Source organism: Nerophis lumbriciformis, linkage group LG26, assembly GCF_033978685.3.
Source record: "Nerophis lumbriciformis linkage group LG26, RoL_Nlum_v2.1, whole genome shotgun sequence".
Classification (NCBI taxonomy): domain Eukaryota; kingdom Metazoa; phylum Chordata; class Actinopteri; order Syngnathiformes; family Syngnathidae; genus Nerophis; species Nerophis lumbriciformis.
This window is the reverse complement of record NC_084573.2, coordinates 4,455,001-4,470,000: the sequence shown is the minus strand read 5'-3', so window position 1 is coordinate 4,470,000 and position 15,000 is coordinate 4,455,001. Positions and strand designations below refer to the sequence as shown.

General features: G+C 36.9%; 1 protein-coding gene across 5 annotated transcripts in view; it reads left to right on the top strand.

Moving 5' to 3' along the window:
• Positions 1–15,000, top strand: part of numb (NUMB endocytic adaptor protein) — a 195,699-nt gene that overhangs the window by 176,939 nt on the left and 3,760 nt on the right. For 2 of the 5 annotated variants that reach the window (XM_061987634.2, XM_061987631.2), the window contains 3 exons: positions 7,149–7,448; positions 7,512–7,652; positions 7,724–7,834. In XM_061987634.2, the coding sequence (XP_061843618.2) occupies positions 7,149–7,448; positions 7,512–7,652; positions 7,724–7,834 (552 nt within the window). The remainder of the gene's footprint in view (positions 1–7,148; positions 7,449–7,511; positions 7,653–7,723; positions 7,835–15,000) is intronic. The other 3 variants (XM_061987633.2, XM_061987632.2, XM_072916160.1) reach the window with 2 other exon arrangements.

Below are 15,000 nucleotides of genomic sequence, written 5' to 3'. Positions count from 1 at the left end.
AGTCTTCCCAACGTGTCCTGGGTCTTCCCCGTGGCCTCCTACCGGTCGGACGTGCCCGAAACACCTTCCTAGGGAGGCGTTCGGGTGGCATCCTGACCAGATGCCCGAACCACCTCATCTGGCTCCTCTCGATGTGGAGGAGCAGCGGCTTTACGTTGAGCTCCCCCCGAATGACAGAGCTTCTCACCCTATCTCTAAGGGAGAGCCCTGCCACTCGGCGGAGGAAACTCATTTCGGCCGCTTGTACCCGTGATCTTGTCCTTTCGGTCATGACCCAAAGCTCATGACCATAGGTGAGGATGGGAACGTAGATCGACCGGTAAATCGAGTGCTTTGCCTTCCGGCCTAGCTCCTTCTTCACCACAACGGATCGATACAGCGTCCGCATTACTGAAGACGCCGCACCGATCCGCCTGTCGATCTCACGATCCACTCTTCCCCCACTCGTGAACAAGACTCCGAGGTACTTGAACTCCTCCACTTGGGGCAAGATCTCCTCCCCAACCCGGAGATGGCACTCCACCCTTTTCCGGGAGAGAACCATGGACTCGGACTTGGAGGTGCTGATTCCCATCCCAGTCGCTTCACACTCGGCTGCGAACCGATCCAGTGAGAGCTGAAGATCTTGGCCGGAGGAAGCCATCAGGACCACATCATCTGCAAATAGCAGAGACCTAATCCTGCAGCCACCAAACCAGATCCCCTCAACGCCCTGACTGCGCCTAGAAATTCTGTCCATAAAGGTTATGAACAGAATCGGTGACAAAGGGCAGCCTTGGCGGAGTCCAACCCTCACTGGAAAAGTGTCTGACTTACTCCCGGCAATGCGGACCAAGCTCTGACACTAATCATACAGGGAGCGAACTGCCACAATAAGACAGTCCGTTACCCCATACTCTCTGAGCACTCCCCACAGGACTTCCAGAGGGACACGGTCGAATGCCTTCTCCAAGTCCACAAAGCACATGTAGACTGGTTGGGCAAACTCCCATGCACCCTCAAGGACCCTGCCGAGAGTATAGAGCTGGTCCACAGTTCCACGACCAGGACGAAAACCACACTGTTCCTCCTGAATCCGAGGTTCGACTATCCGGCGTAGCCTCCTCTCCAGTACACCTGAATAGACCTTACCGGGAAGGCTGAGGAGTGTGATCCCACGATAGTTGGAACACACCCTCCGGTTCCCCTTCTTAAAGAGAGGAACCACCACCCCGGTCTGCCAATCCAGAGGTACCGCCCCCGATGTCCACGCGATGTTGCAGAGTCTTGTCAACCAAGCCAGCCCCACAACAGCCGTCCATCACCCCGAAGGGTAATCTGTCAGGTTCAAGCACTGATGACATCTATTAATCAAACAAGAAGCAAGGAATCAATCAGAGACCGAGTTCAATTTAGCTCATGGGGAGAACGCATGGAGCTGAACACTTAGTCACAGTCTCGCCCTACGCTCTAAGGTTCAGCTCTTGCGTCCCTCTATTTCAGGGGTGCTCATTACGTCGATTGCGAGCTACCGGTCGATCTCGGAGGGTGTGTCAGTCGATCACCAGCCAGGCATTAAAAAAATAGTCCTAAAAATGAGCGATCATAAATCTTCACTATGACGTCACTTTCGTCACTTGATTGACATTCACGGCACCTGAGGGTCTTCTGAGATGACGCTGGCTGCTGCCAGCTCATTAAAATTACCGACTGGAAGGCGAGAAACACTTTATTTCAGCAAACTCTGGCGCCGTACCTGTCGTCAAAACTCCAAAGACCGACTGCACAGTTGCACAGTTGCGCTAACAAAACGAGTCTCAGAAAGCTGGCGTGCACAAGCTAGCAAGCTACGGAGTTTGCCGACAATGTATTTCTTGTAAAGTGTATACAAAGGAGTACGGAAGCTGGACAAATAAGATGCCAAAAACCAACCACTTTCATGTGGTATTGGACAGAAAGGAGGACTTTTTTTCTCCTCCATTCGAAAATGCGGACGTTATCAACACCACTGTCTGATTCCAATCAATGCAAGTCATCAGAATCAGGTAATACACCAACTTATATTCTTGTCTTCATGAAAGAAAGGAATCTATATGTGTTAAACATGCTTGTATTATCTTTAAACACCTTTAACTTGTTAACAATATTAACTATATGTGTTAAACATGCTTGTATTATCTTTAAACACCTTTAAGTTGTTAACAATATTAACTATATGTATTAAACATTCTTGTATTATCATTAAACACCTTTAATTTTTTAACAATATTAACTATATGTATTAAACATGCTTGTATTATAATTAAACACCTTTAACTTGTTAACAATATTAACTTTATGTATTAAACATGCTTGTATTATCATTAAACACCTTTAATTTTTTAACAATATTAACTATATGTGTTAAACATGCTTGCATTATCATTAAACACCTTTAACTTGTTAACAAAAACATATATTTCATAAATAAGTAAATATAAATTATATATATGAATGAGGTAGATCCCCACGACTTGATCAATTGAAAAGTAGCTCGCCTGCAGAAAAAGTGTGAGCACCCCTGCTCTATTTATTCAGGAGTTCCACAGTTCCACGACACTAAGGCCGCCTCTAAAAGGAGTGGTCACATATATTATGCAAAGCAGGTCCAGGACGCACAATACGTGACGGAATGTGCTGGGGGGCATTGTGATTTCGCCTTGTCCCCGCTTCGTCTGCGTGTTGGCATCTTATCTTTGTTGAGGTCCTTGAAGTCTGTGCTTTGTCTGCGTGCTGTCATCTTATCTTCGTTGAGGTCCTTGAAGTCCTTGGCTGTTAGCGGGCTAAAACAAAGATAACATCTACGGCAGAGGCCACCCCTCAGACAAGAAGTCTTTGTCCTTGCACAGATTAGAAAAGTCCAACTTGAGCACAATAGCTAAATAACTAAAGCAACGGACTTTAAGCATACTAAAGTTAGTGTGATAATATATACATAATTATTCTAACAGAATCAAGCGGTGGTGAAAGCGTGGGGTGGGGGAGGGTGTGTGTGTATATGCCCATTGTCTTGGGTGTGTTGATGTAGTGAAGTGAAGTGAATTATATTTATATAGCGCTTTTCTCTAGTGACTCAAAGCACTTTACATAGTGAAACCCAATATCTAAGTTACATTTAAACCAGTGTGGGTGGCACTGGGAGCAGGTGGGTAAAGTGTTTTGCCCAAGGACACAACAGCAGTGACTAGGATGGCGGAAGCGGGGATCGAACCTGCAACCCTCAAGTTGCTGGCACAGCCGCTCTACCAACCGAGCTATACCGCCCCATAGTGTTCATGTTCATAGGCCTGGGGCTGTTCTGCATGCAAGCAAAAGTTCGACTCCAGGTGTCGTTGAGGAGGGAGGGAGGTCAAAAGCGTCCATCATTGAGGTGTCCTCGGGGGGATGTTTTCAGAACAGCCTGCTCCTGTTGTTGCAGCGTCAAGGCCATTCGAGGGAGTCAAATCGTAGATTAGGATTTTTGTTTTTACGCGAGCAAGACATTACAATGGCTTGTTTGTTCTATTCATCCATGCTGGCCCTCATATCCAATTTTTCCCTTCCCAGCTTTTCCATGATGTGATCCATCTTGCGATTCAGTTCAGAAATCGTCCCCAGTCTGTCTTTTATGGTAATTAGCTAGCGGTAGTCATGGCAACAAAGGAAAAGGCTACAAATCAAATGTATCCACCATAACTTCATGACTCCAACACTAATGTACATATTAAAACATGTCAAGTAGACAATTTCTCAGGTTTTAAAGGTACAAAAAACTTGCCACGTAACAATTCTGACCTTTCCTCATGAACACACTGAGGCTACGTTCACACTAGGGTTGTACGGTATACCGCTATTGGTATAGCACCACGATACTAATGAATCATATTTGGTACTATCCCGCCTGTAAAAAGTACCCAACCCTCCGTCGTCGTCACGTGGTGACATTGCTGCTTTTACGAGCGGAGGAGCATGTTCGGCAGCGCACACACACAGAGTACTTACAAGCAGACACACTGTGTGGACAGAAAAGGGAGAATGGACACTTTTTGGTGAAGTTATAACACTGAAACACCCTTGGGAAGAGGTGCTTTAAGACACGGCTAGCGGCTAACGTCCATCCGCAGTGGTTTAGTAACTTCTAAATCACTAATCCTCGCCTCCATGGCGACAAATAAAGTACGTTTCTTACAAGTATCATTATCACTGGAGGACAAGGAATAGCTAAACATGCTTCACTACACACCGTAGCTCACCGGCGTCACAATGTAAACAAACGCCATGGGTGGATCTACACCTGACATCCACTGTAATGATACCAAGTACAAGAGCATATCGAGTCGATACTACTATGTTTACATCGATATTTTTTAGCATCACAAAATCTTTCATTCATATTGTCACGTTCAAACACTGAGGCCATCTATTAAACAAGACAAAAGGCAAGGAATCAAACAGAGACAGAATTCAATTTGGACTCAATTGAGGAGAGACGGCGTCGACCTGTAACCTCTTACAGTGTCTTAGCACGCTCTGACGAAAAAGGTTTTCGTCCCCTCTTTTATTTAAATATTCAATGTTCACGCACCAACACATGTCTCAGCAGGAATGGGAAGTATGTAAAACAGTCATTGTTTTCTGTCACATTGAAGACCAAGAAGAGGATGTCTCGGGCTTGGGCTCTTCCTGGATCCAGCTGGGGCAGGTGTTGGAGGACAATGGATAACCCCTCCCGTCTCCTGACCACAGCTGCTTCAAGAGGGCAGCGGGTTGTAAATAGCGTTGACCTCGGTTACCAAATAGTTGGAAGGGAGTTTGTGAAATACTTCAAAGAGAGTTCGTTAAATACTTTAAAGCAGTGGCTCTCAAACTTTTTTTGTCATCCCCCACTTTGGACAAGGGGGAGTTTTCAAGCCCCACCTGCCCCCATCGCCCCAACAGAGCGCTAATGCCAAGCTTTAACATTTTCAAATTTATTGAACATCAAGTTGTATACATTCAAACTCAATAACATAAAATAACATCAAGTTCAATAATAAATAAAATAACTGTGCAGCTGTGGTATAACTTGCATCAAGTTCAATAATAAATAAAAAAAAACTGTTATAACTTGCATCAAGTTCAATAATAAATTTAAAAAAGTGTTATAACTTGCATCAAGTTCAATAATAAATAAAAAAAAGTGTTATAACTTGCATCACGTTCAATAATAAATCAAAAAAAAATGTATAACTTGCATCAAGTTAAATAATAAATCAAATAAAAGTGTTATAACTTGCATCAAGTTCAATAATAAATCAAAAAAAGTGTTATAACTTGCATCAAGTTCAATAATAAATCAAAAAAAGTGTTATAACTTGCATCAAGTTCAATAATAAATCAAAAAAAGTGTTATAACTTCATCACGTTCAATAATAAATCAAAAAAAGTGTTATAACTTGCATCAAGTTCAATAATAAATCAAATAAAAGTGTTATAACTTGCATCAAGTTCAATAATAAATAAAACAAAAGTGTTATAACTTGCATCAAGTTCAATAATAAATCAAATAACTTGCATCAAGTTCAATAATAAATCAAATAAAAGTGTTATAACTTGCATCAAGTTCAATAATAAATAAAACAAAAGTGTTATAACTTGCATCAAGTTCAATAATAAATCAAATAACTTGCATCAAGTTCAATAATAAATACAATAAAAGTGCCACTTTGCAATCTTTGCAAAAAAAAAAGGAGGAGCTATGCATTTGGCAAGACAGGGCAAGTGACAGCACTTTCCCCCGTGATAGCCACCTTGCTTCACTGTGAAACAGCACGGCTGTATGATCAGCTCCCATTTCCTCACACAGTGCAGAGAACAGTCGCACTTTCAGTGGTCGTGTTTTGATCAAATTTACCGCGCTCACAACATCTGTTAAAACCTCATTGAGTTCGGGGCTGAGCTGCCTTGACGCGAGTGCTTCCCGATGAATGACACAGTGTGTGCCCGTCACATTTTTGTTTCTCTGCAGGCTCTGGCTCTGGCTCGACGACCTTTGAGGTGCGAGTCACAAATGTATATATTTGTGTAATTGTGATCCACACATTAGCCTGCTACCCATCCGCGCGAAAGTTTGTTCCGCTTAGCCACGCCCCCCTTAGTTACTGTTGCTATGTCTGTCAAACTTTCGCTCGTACCGAGAAATATAAAGCCTACAGTAAAAATAAGTACCGGTAATTTCCATTTATTTATATAGCGGATTTCACAGACAGAATCACAAAGTGATTTACAGTGTGTATAGAAAATGAAAGCATAGTAAAAAAAATAATCTAAGAATATAATAATAAAAAAAAAAATTTAAAGTGAAATTTCCTCCCGTTCCTCGCGCCCCACCTGTCATGTCTCTATTCCCCACCAGTGGGGCGCGCCCCACACTTTGAGAAACGCTGCTTTAAAGAGAGTTCCTCTGGAAGTTGAGCAGATACAGCCATCTGTCCGTGTTGAAATCACAGTGGAGTTTCACGAGCCTTTTTCCTCTTGGTAGGCCTCGAAAGACAGCCTTCATCTTCTTATCAGGAACATAATGTAATACAACGTTTCTTTTGTGATAACTTACACACAATTATTCCAACACATATTATGTTTATAAAGTCAGTAAATACGTCCCTGGACACATGAGGACTTTGAATATGACCAATGTATGATCCTGTAACTACTTGGTATCGCATCCATACCTAAATGTGTGGTATCATCCAAAACTAATGTAAAGTATCAAAGAAGAGAAGAATAAGTGATTATTACATTTTAACAGAAGTGTAGATAGAACATGTTGAAACAGAAAATAAGCAGATATTAACAGCAAATGAACAAGTAGATTAATAATCAATTTTTACAGTTTGTCCCTCATGTGTACAAAATAATAATGACACAATATGTTACTGCATAGACTAATTAGGAGTCTTTGTTTGTTTACTTACTACTAAAAGACAAGTTGTCTAGTATGTTCACTATTTTATTTAAGGACTAAATGACAATAATAAACATATGTTTCATGTACTCTAAGATTTTTTGTTCAAATAAAGCCAATAATGACATTTTTTGTGGTCCCCTTTATTTAGAAAAGTATGGAAGTACATTTTGTTCCTCCTCCCTGAACAACATTCTTCTCCTAACAGCTGAGAGCGACGTAACGCTGACAGGGAACTCGTCGGGCGTGACGGCAAACTCCGCCCCCCACCAGGCGGGAGGCTCGCCGTCGCCCTCGTCCTCGCCGCCCCTCTCGCTGAGCGCCCTGGGCCCCCAGGTGATACCGCGCCGACACGCCCCGGTGGAGGCCCTGGCCAGGCAGGGCTCCTTCCGGGGCTTCCCGGCCCTCAGCCAGAAGACCTCGCCCTTCAAGCGGCAGCTGTCCCTGCGCATGAACGAGCTGCCCTCCACCATGCAGCGCAAGTCGGACTTCCCCATCGACGACACGGGTCAGACGGCGGGTGATGTTGCACAGGCTGATGTGGTTCTAACGCGCTCTGCCTCCCTCTCAGTGCCCGAGGTGGAAGGGGAGAACGACAGCATCAGCTCTCTGTGCACTCAGATCACCTCGGCGTTCAGCGGGCCCCCAGAGGACCCCTTCTCTTCGGCGCCGATGCCCAAAGCGGCGTCCCCGCAGTCTCCCGTAGTCCCTGGTAACAACAACACATCTAACCCAACTAATAGCATTGACTTTGCATGTCGTCCTCCTCTTCTTCCACCCTAGTCAACGGCTCTGTCTTCTCCGCTCCCCCCGCTAACAATCCTCCAGCTTTGGCCCCTGCTCTGCCTGCTAGAGAAACTAACCCCTGGGCTAAGACCCCCGCCACAGCACCCGGTAAGAGGACACCTTCCCCCCCACTGAGCTGAGGAAACAACAACAACGTCAGACCATAGCACGGAGGTGTCAAAGTGGTTTTCACTGAGGGCCACATGGCAGTTATGTTTGGCCCCACACTGAATACTATTAATGCATTTTATTAGTAGATTTTTTATAAACTAAAATATGGTAAGTTGCAATAATTACACTTAAAAATGTAGTGTATATTACTGTAAATGGAAAAACAGTACTGCTATTTTTATGGTAAAAAAAGGCAGCATTTTTTTTTTTTTTTACTGTAAATAAAAAAAAATGCAATTTCACAGTAAAATTTTGGCACCTGAGCTGCCAGTTTTTTGTTTTTGTTTTTTTAACCGCAAATCAACAAGTGTAGATTTTTCGGTGTATTACTGTAAATGCCAAAACGGCACCACAGTTTGTTACAGTAAAAAAACGTTTTTTATGGTTTTTTTTACTGTAATAAACTGTGGTGCCATTTACAGTAATACACCAAAAAATCTACAGGTGTTGATATGCGGTAAAAAAAAACAACTAACAAACTGGCAGCTCAGGTGCAAAAATGTTAGTGTAAAATTTTATATTTTTTTATTTACAGTAAAAAAAATAATGTACATTTTACAGTAAACTTTTGGCAACTGAGCTGCCCCTTTTTTTTTTTTTTTACCATAAAAACCTTTTTTTACTGTAATAAACTGTAGTGCCATTTTGGCATTTACAGTAATACACCGAAAAATCTACAATTGTTGATTTGCGGTAAAAACAAACTGTCAGCTCAGGTGCCAAAATTTTACTGTAAAATTGTAGGTTTTTTTTGTTTACAGTAAAAAAACAAATGTCAATTTTACAGTAAAATTCTGGCAAATAACCTGCCCTTTTTTTTTTTACCATAAAAACATTTTTTTTACTGTAATAAACTGTGGTGCCATTTTGGCATTTACAGTAATACACCCAAAAATCTACAGGTGTTGATATGTGGTAAAAAACTAACAAACTGGCAGCTCAGTTGCCAAAGGTTTACTGTAAAATGTAAATTTTTTTTTTTTTACTGTAAATAAAAAAATATAAAATTTTACAGTAACATTTTTGCACCTGAGCTGCCAGTTTGTTAGGTTTTTTTTTACCGCATATCAACACCTGTAGATTTTTGGGTGTATTACTGTAAATGCCAAAATGGCACCACAGTTTATTACAGTAAAAAAAAATGTTTTTATGGTTAAAAAAAAAAAAAAAAAAAAGGGCAGGTCATTTGCCAGAATTTTACTGTAAAATTGACATTTGTTTTTTTACTGTAAATAAAAAAAAATGCCATTTCACAGTAAAATTTTGGCACCTGAGCTGCCAGTTTTTGGGTTGTTTTTTTTTACCGCAAATCAACAAGTGTAGATTTTTTGGTGTATTACTGTAAATGCCAAAACGGCACCACAGTTTGTTACAGTAAAAAAAAATTTTTATGGTTAAAAAAAAAAGGGAGCAGCTCAGTTGCCAAAAGTTTACTGTAAAATGTACATTATTTTTTTTTTACTGTAAATAAAAAAATATAAAATTTTACAGTAACATTTTTGCACCTGAGCTGCCAGTTTGTTAGTTGTTTTTTTTACCGCTAAGCAACACCAGTAGATTTTTTGGTGTATTACTGTAATTGCCAAAATGGCTCCACAGTTTATTACAGAAAAAAAAATGTTTTTATGGTTAAAAAAAAAAAAAAAGGGCAGATCATTTGCAAGAATTTTACTGTAAAATTGACATTTGTTTTTTTACTGTAAATAAAAAAAACTACAATTTTACAGTAAAATTTTGGCACCTGAGCTGACAGTTTGTTTGTTTTTACCGCAAATCAACAATTGTAGATTTTTCAGTGTATTACTGTAAATGCCAAAATGGCACCACAGTTTGTTACAGTAAAAAAATATTTTTATGGTAAAAAGAAAAAAAAGAGCAGCTCAGTTGCCAAAAGTTTACTGTAAAATGTACATTATTTTTTAATGTAAATAAAAAAATATAAAATTTTACAGTAACATTTTTGCACCTGAGCTGCCAGTTTGTTAGTTGTTTTTATTATCGCATATCAACACCTGTAGATTTGTTTGGTGTATTACTGTAAATGCCAAAATGGCACCACAGTTTATTACAGTAAAAAAAATGTTTTTATGGTAAAAAAAAAAAAAAAAAGGGCAGGTCATTTGCCAGAATTTTACTGTAAAATTGACATTTGTTTTTTTACTGTAAATAAAAAAAAACTACAATTTTACATTAAAATTTTGGCACCTGAGCTGACAGTTTGTTTGTTTTTTACCGCAAATCAACAATTGTAGATTTTTCGGTGTATTACTGTAAATGCCAAAACGGCACCACAGTTTATTACAGTAAAAAAAGTTTTTTATGGTTAAAAAAAAAAAAAAAGGGCAGCTCAGTTGCCAGAATGTTACTGTAAAATGTAAAAAAAAAAAAAATTTTACTGTAAATAATTTCAAAAAAAATCACAGTAAAATTTTGGCACCTGAGCTGCCAGTTTTTTGGGTTTGTTTTTTTACCGCGAATCAACAAGTATAGATTTTTCGGTGTATTACTGTAAATGCCAAAACGGCACCACAGTTTATTACAGTAAAAAAAGGGGCAGCTCAGTTGCCAAAAGTTTACTGTAAAATGTACTTTTTTTTTTTACTGTATATAAAAAAATATAAAGTTTTACAGTATCATTTTGGCACCTGAGCTGCCAGATTGTTAGTTTTTTTACCGCATATCAACACCTGTAGATTTTTTGGTGTATTACTGTAAATGCCAAAATGGCACCACAGTTTATTACAGTAAAAAAAATGTTTTTATGGTAAAAAAAAAAAAAAAAAAAAAAGGGCAGGTCATTTGCCAGAATTTTACTGTAAAATTGACATTTGTTTTTTTACTGTAAATAAAAAAAACTAAAATTTTACAGTAAAATTTTGGCACCTGAGCTGACAGTTTGTTTGTTTTTTACCGCAAATCAACAATTGTAGATTTTTCGGTGTATTACTGTAAATGCCAAAACGGCACCACAGTTTATTACAGTAAAAAAAGTTTTTTATGGTTAAAAAAAAAAAAAAAGGGCAGCTCAGTTGCCAGAATGTTACTGTAAAATGTAAAAAAAAAAATTTTTTTACTGTAAATAATTTCAAAAAAAATCACAGTAAAATTTTGGCACCTGAGCTGCCAGTTTTTTGGGTTTGTTTTTTTACCGCGAATCAACAAGTATAGATTTTTCGGTGTATTACTGTAAATGCCAAAACGGCACCACAGTTTATTACAGTAAAAAAAGGGGCAGTTCAGTTGCCAAAAGTTTACTGTAAAATGTACTTTTTTTTTTTACTGTATATAAAAAAATATAAAGTTTTACAGTATCATTTTGGCACCTGAGCTGCCAGATTGTTAGTTTTTTTTACCGCATATCAACACCTGTAGATTTTTTGGTGTATTACTGTAAATGCCAAAATGGCACCACAGTTTATTACAGTAAAAAAAATGTTTTTATGGTAAAAAAAAAAAAAAAAAAAAAGGGCAGGTCATTTGCCAGAATTTTACTGTAAAATTGACATTTGTTTTTTTACTGTAAATAAAAAAAACTACAATTTTACAGTAAAATTTTGGCACCTGAGCTGACAGTTTGTTTGTTTTTTACCGCAAATCAACAATTGTAGATTTTTCGGTGTATTATTGTAAATGCCAAAACGGCACCACAGTTTATTACAGTAAAAAAAGTTTTTTATGGTTAAAAAAAAAAAAAAAGGGCAGCTCAGTTGCCAGAATGTTACTGTAAAATGTAAAAAAAAAATTTTTTTTACTGTAAATAATTTCAAAAAAAATCACAGTAAAATTTTGGCACCTGAGCTGCCAGTTTTTTGGGTTTGTTTTTTTACCGCGAATCAACAAGTATAGATTTTTCGGTGTATTACTGTAAATGCCAAAACGGCACCACAGTTTATTACAGTTAAAAAAAGGGGCAGCTCAGTTGCCAAAAGTTTACTGTAAAATGTACTTCTTTTTTTTTTACTGTATATAAAAAAATATAAAATTTTACAGTATCATTTTGGCACCTGAGCTGCCAGATTGTTAGTTTTTTTTACCGCATATCAACACCTGTAGATTTTTTGGTGTATTACTGTAAATGCCAAAATGGCACCACAGTTTATTACAGTAAAAAACAAATGTTTTTATGGTAAAAAAAAAAAAAAAAAAAGGGCAGGTCATTTGCCAGAATTTTACTGTAAAATTGACATTTGTTTTTTTACTGTAAATAAAAAAAACTACAATTTTACAGTAAAATTTTGGCACCTGAGCTGACAGTTTGTTTTTACCGCACATCAACAATTGTAGATTTTTCGGTGTATTACTGTAAATGCCAAAACGGCACCACAGTTTATTACAGTAAAAAAAGTTTTTTATGGTAAAAAAAAAAAGGGCAGCTCAGTTGCCAGAATGTTACTGTAAAATGTACATTTGTTTTTTTTACTGTAAATAATAAAAACAAAAAATTCACAGTAAAATTTTGGCACCTGAGCTGCCAGTTTTTTTGGAGTTTTTTTTACCGCGAATCAACAAGTATAGATTTTTCGGTGTATTACTGTAAATGCCAAAACGGCACCACAGTTTGTTACAGTAAAAAAAGGTTTTTATGGTTAAAAAAAAAAGGGGGCAGCTCAGTTGCCAAAAGTTTACTGTAAAATGTACATTATTTTTTTTACTGTAAATAAAAAAATATAAAATTTTACAGTAACATTTTGGCACCTGAGTTGCCAGTTTGTTAGTTTTTTTTACCGCATATCAACACCTGTAGATTTTTTTGGTGTATTACTGTAAATGCCAAAATGGCACCACAGTTTATTACAGTAAAAAAAAAATGTTTTTATGGTAAAAAAAAAAAAAAAGGGCAGGTTATTTGCCAGAATTTTACTGTAAAATTGACATTTGTTTTTTTACTGTAAATTAAAAAAAAACTACAATTTTACAGTAAAATTTTGGCACCTGAGCTGACAGTTTGTTTTTACCGCAAATCAACAATTGTAGATTTTTCGGTGTATTACTGTAAATGCCAAAACGGCACCACAGTTTATTACAGTAAAAAAAAGTTTTTTATGGTAAAAAAAAAAAAAGGGCAGCTCAGTTGCCAGAATGTTACTGTAAAATGTACATTTGTTTTTTTTACTATAAATAATAAAAATTAAAAAAAATCACAGTAAAATTTTGGCACCTGAGCTGCCAGTTTTTTGGGTTTGTTTTTTTACCGCGAATCAACAAGTATAGATTTTTCGGTGTATTACTGTAAATGCCAAAACGGCACCACAGTTTATTACAGTTAAAAAAAGGGGCAGCTCAGTTGCCAAAAGTTTACTGTAAAATGTACTTCTTTTTTTTTTACTGTATATAAAAAAATATAAAATTTTACAGTATCATTTTGGCACCTGAGCTGCCAGATTGTTAGTTTTTTTTACCGCATATCAACACCTGTAGATTTTTTGGTGTATTACTGTAAATGCCAAAATGGCACCACAGTTTATTACAGTAAAAAACAAATGTTTTTATGGTAAAAAAAAAAAAAAAAAAAGGGCAGGTCATTTGCCAGAATTTTACTGTAAAATTGACATTTGTTTTTTTACTGTAAATAAAAAAAACTACAATTTTACAGTAAAATTTTGGCACCTGAGCTGACAGTTTGTTTTTACCGCACATCAACAATTGTAGATTTTTCGGTGTATTACTGTAAATGCCAAAACGGCACCACAGTTTATTACAGTAAAAAAAGTTTTTTATGGTAAAAAAAAAAAGGGCAGCTCAGTTGCCAGAATGTTACTGTAAAATGTACATTTGTTTTTTTTACTGTAAATAATAAAAACAAAAAATTCACAGTAAAATTTTGGCACCTGAGCTGCCAGTTTTTTTGGAGTTTTTTTTACCGCGAATCAACAAGTATAGATTTTTCGGTGTATTACTGTAAATGCCAAAACGGCACCACAGTTTGTTACAGTAAAAAAAGGTTTTTATGGTTAAAAAAAAAAGGGGGCAGCTCAGTTGCCAAAAGTTTACTGTAAAATGTACATTATTTTTTTTACTGTAAATAAAAAAATATAAAATTTTACAGTAACATTTTGGCACCTGAGTTGCCAGTTTGTTAGTTTTTTTTACCGCATATCAACACCTGTAGATTTTTTTGGTGTATTACTGTAAATGCCAAAATGGCACCACAGTTTATTACAGTAAAAAAAAAATGTTTTTATGGTAAAAAAAAAAAAAAAGGGCAGGTTATTTGCCAGAATTTTACTGTAAAATTGACATTTGTTTTTTTACTGTAAATTAAAAAAAAACTACAATTTTACAGTAAAATTTTGGCACCTGAGCTGACAGTTTGTTTTTACCGCAAATCAACAATTGTAGATTTTTCGGTGTATTACTGTAAATGCCAAAACGGCACCACAGTTTATTACAGTAAAAAAAAGTTTTTTATGGTAAAAAAAAAAAAAGGGCAGCTCAGTTGCCAGAATGTTACTGTAAAATGTACATTTGTTTTTTTTACTATAAATAATAAAAATTAAAAAAATTCACAGTAAAATTTTGGCGCCTGAGCTGCCAGTTTTTTGGGTTGTTTTTTTTACCGCGAATCAACAAGTATAGATTTTTCGGTGTATTACTGTAAATGCCAAAACGGCACCACAGTTTATTACAGTAAAAAAAAGGTTTTATGGTTAAAAAAAAAAAAGGGGGCAGCTCAGTTGCCAGAAGTTTACTGTAAAATGTATATTAGTTGTTTTTTTTTACTGTAAATAAAAAAAAAAAAAATTTTACAGTAACATTTTGGCACCTGAGCTGCCAGTTTGTTAGTTTTTTTTTATACCGCAAATCAACACCTGTAGATTTTTCGGTGTATTACTGTAAATGCCAATACGGCACCACAGTTTATTACAGTAAAAAAAAAATGTTATGGTAAAAAAAAAAAAAAAAAGGCAGCTCAGTTGCTACAATGTTACTGTAAAATTTACATTTGTTTTTTTACTGTAAATTTAAAAAAATGAAAATTTTACAGTAAAATTTTGGCACCTGAGCTACCAGTTTGTTTGTTTATTTTTACCACAAATCAACAAGTGTAGATTTTTCAGTGTATTACTGTAAATGCCAAAACGGCACCACAGTTTATTACAGTA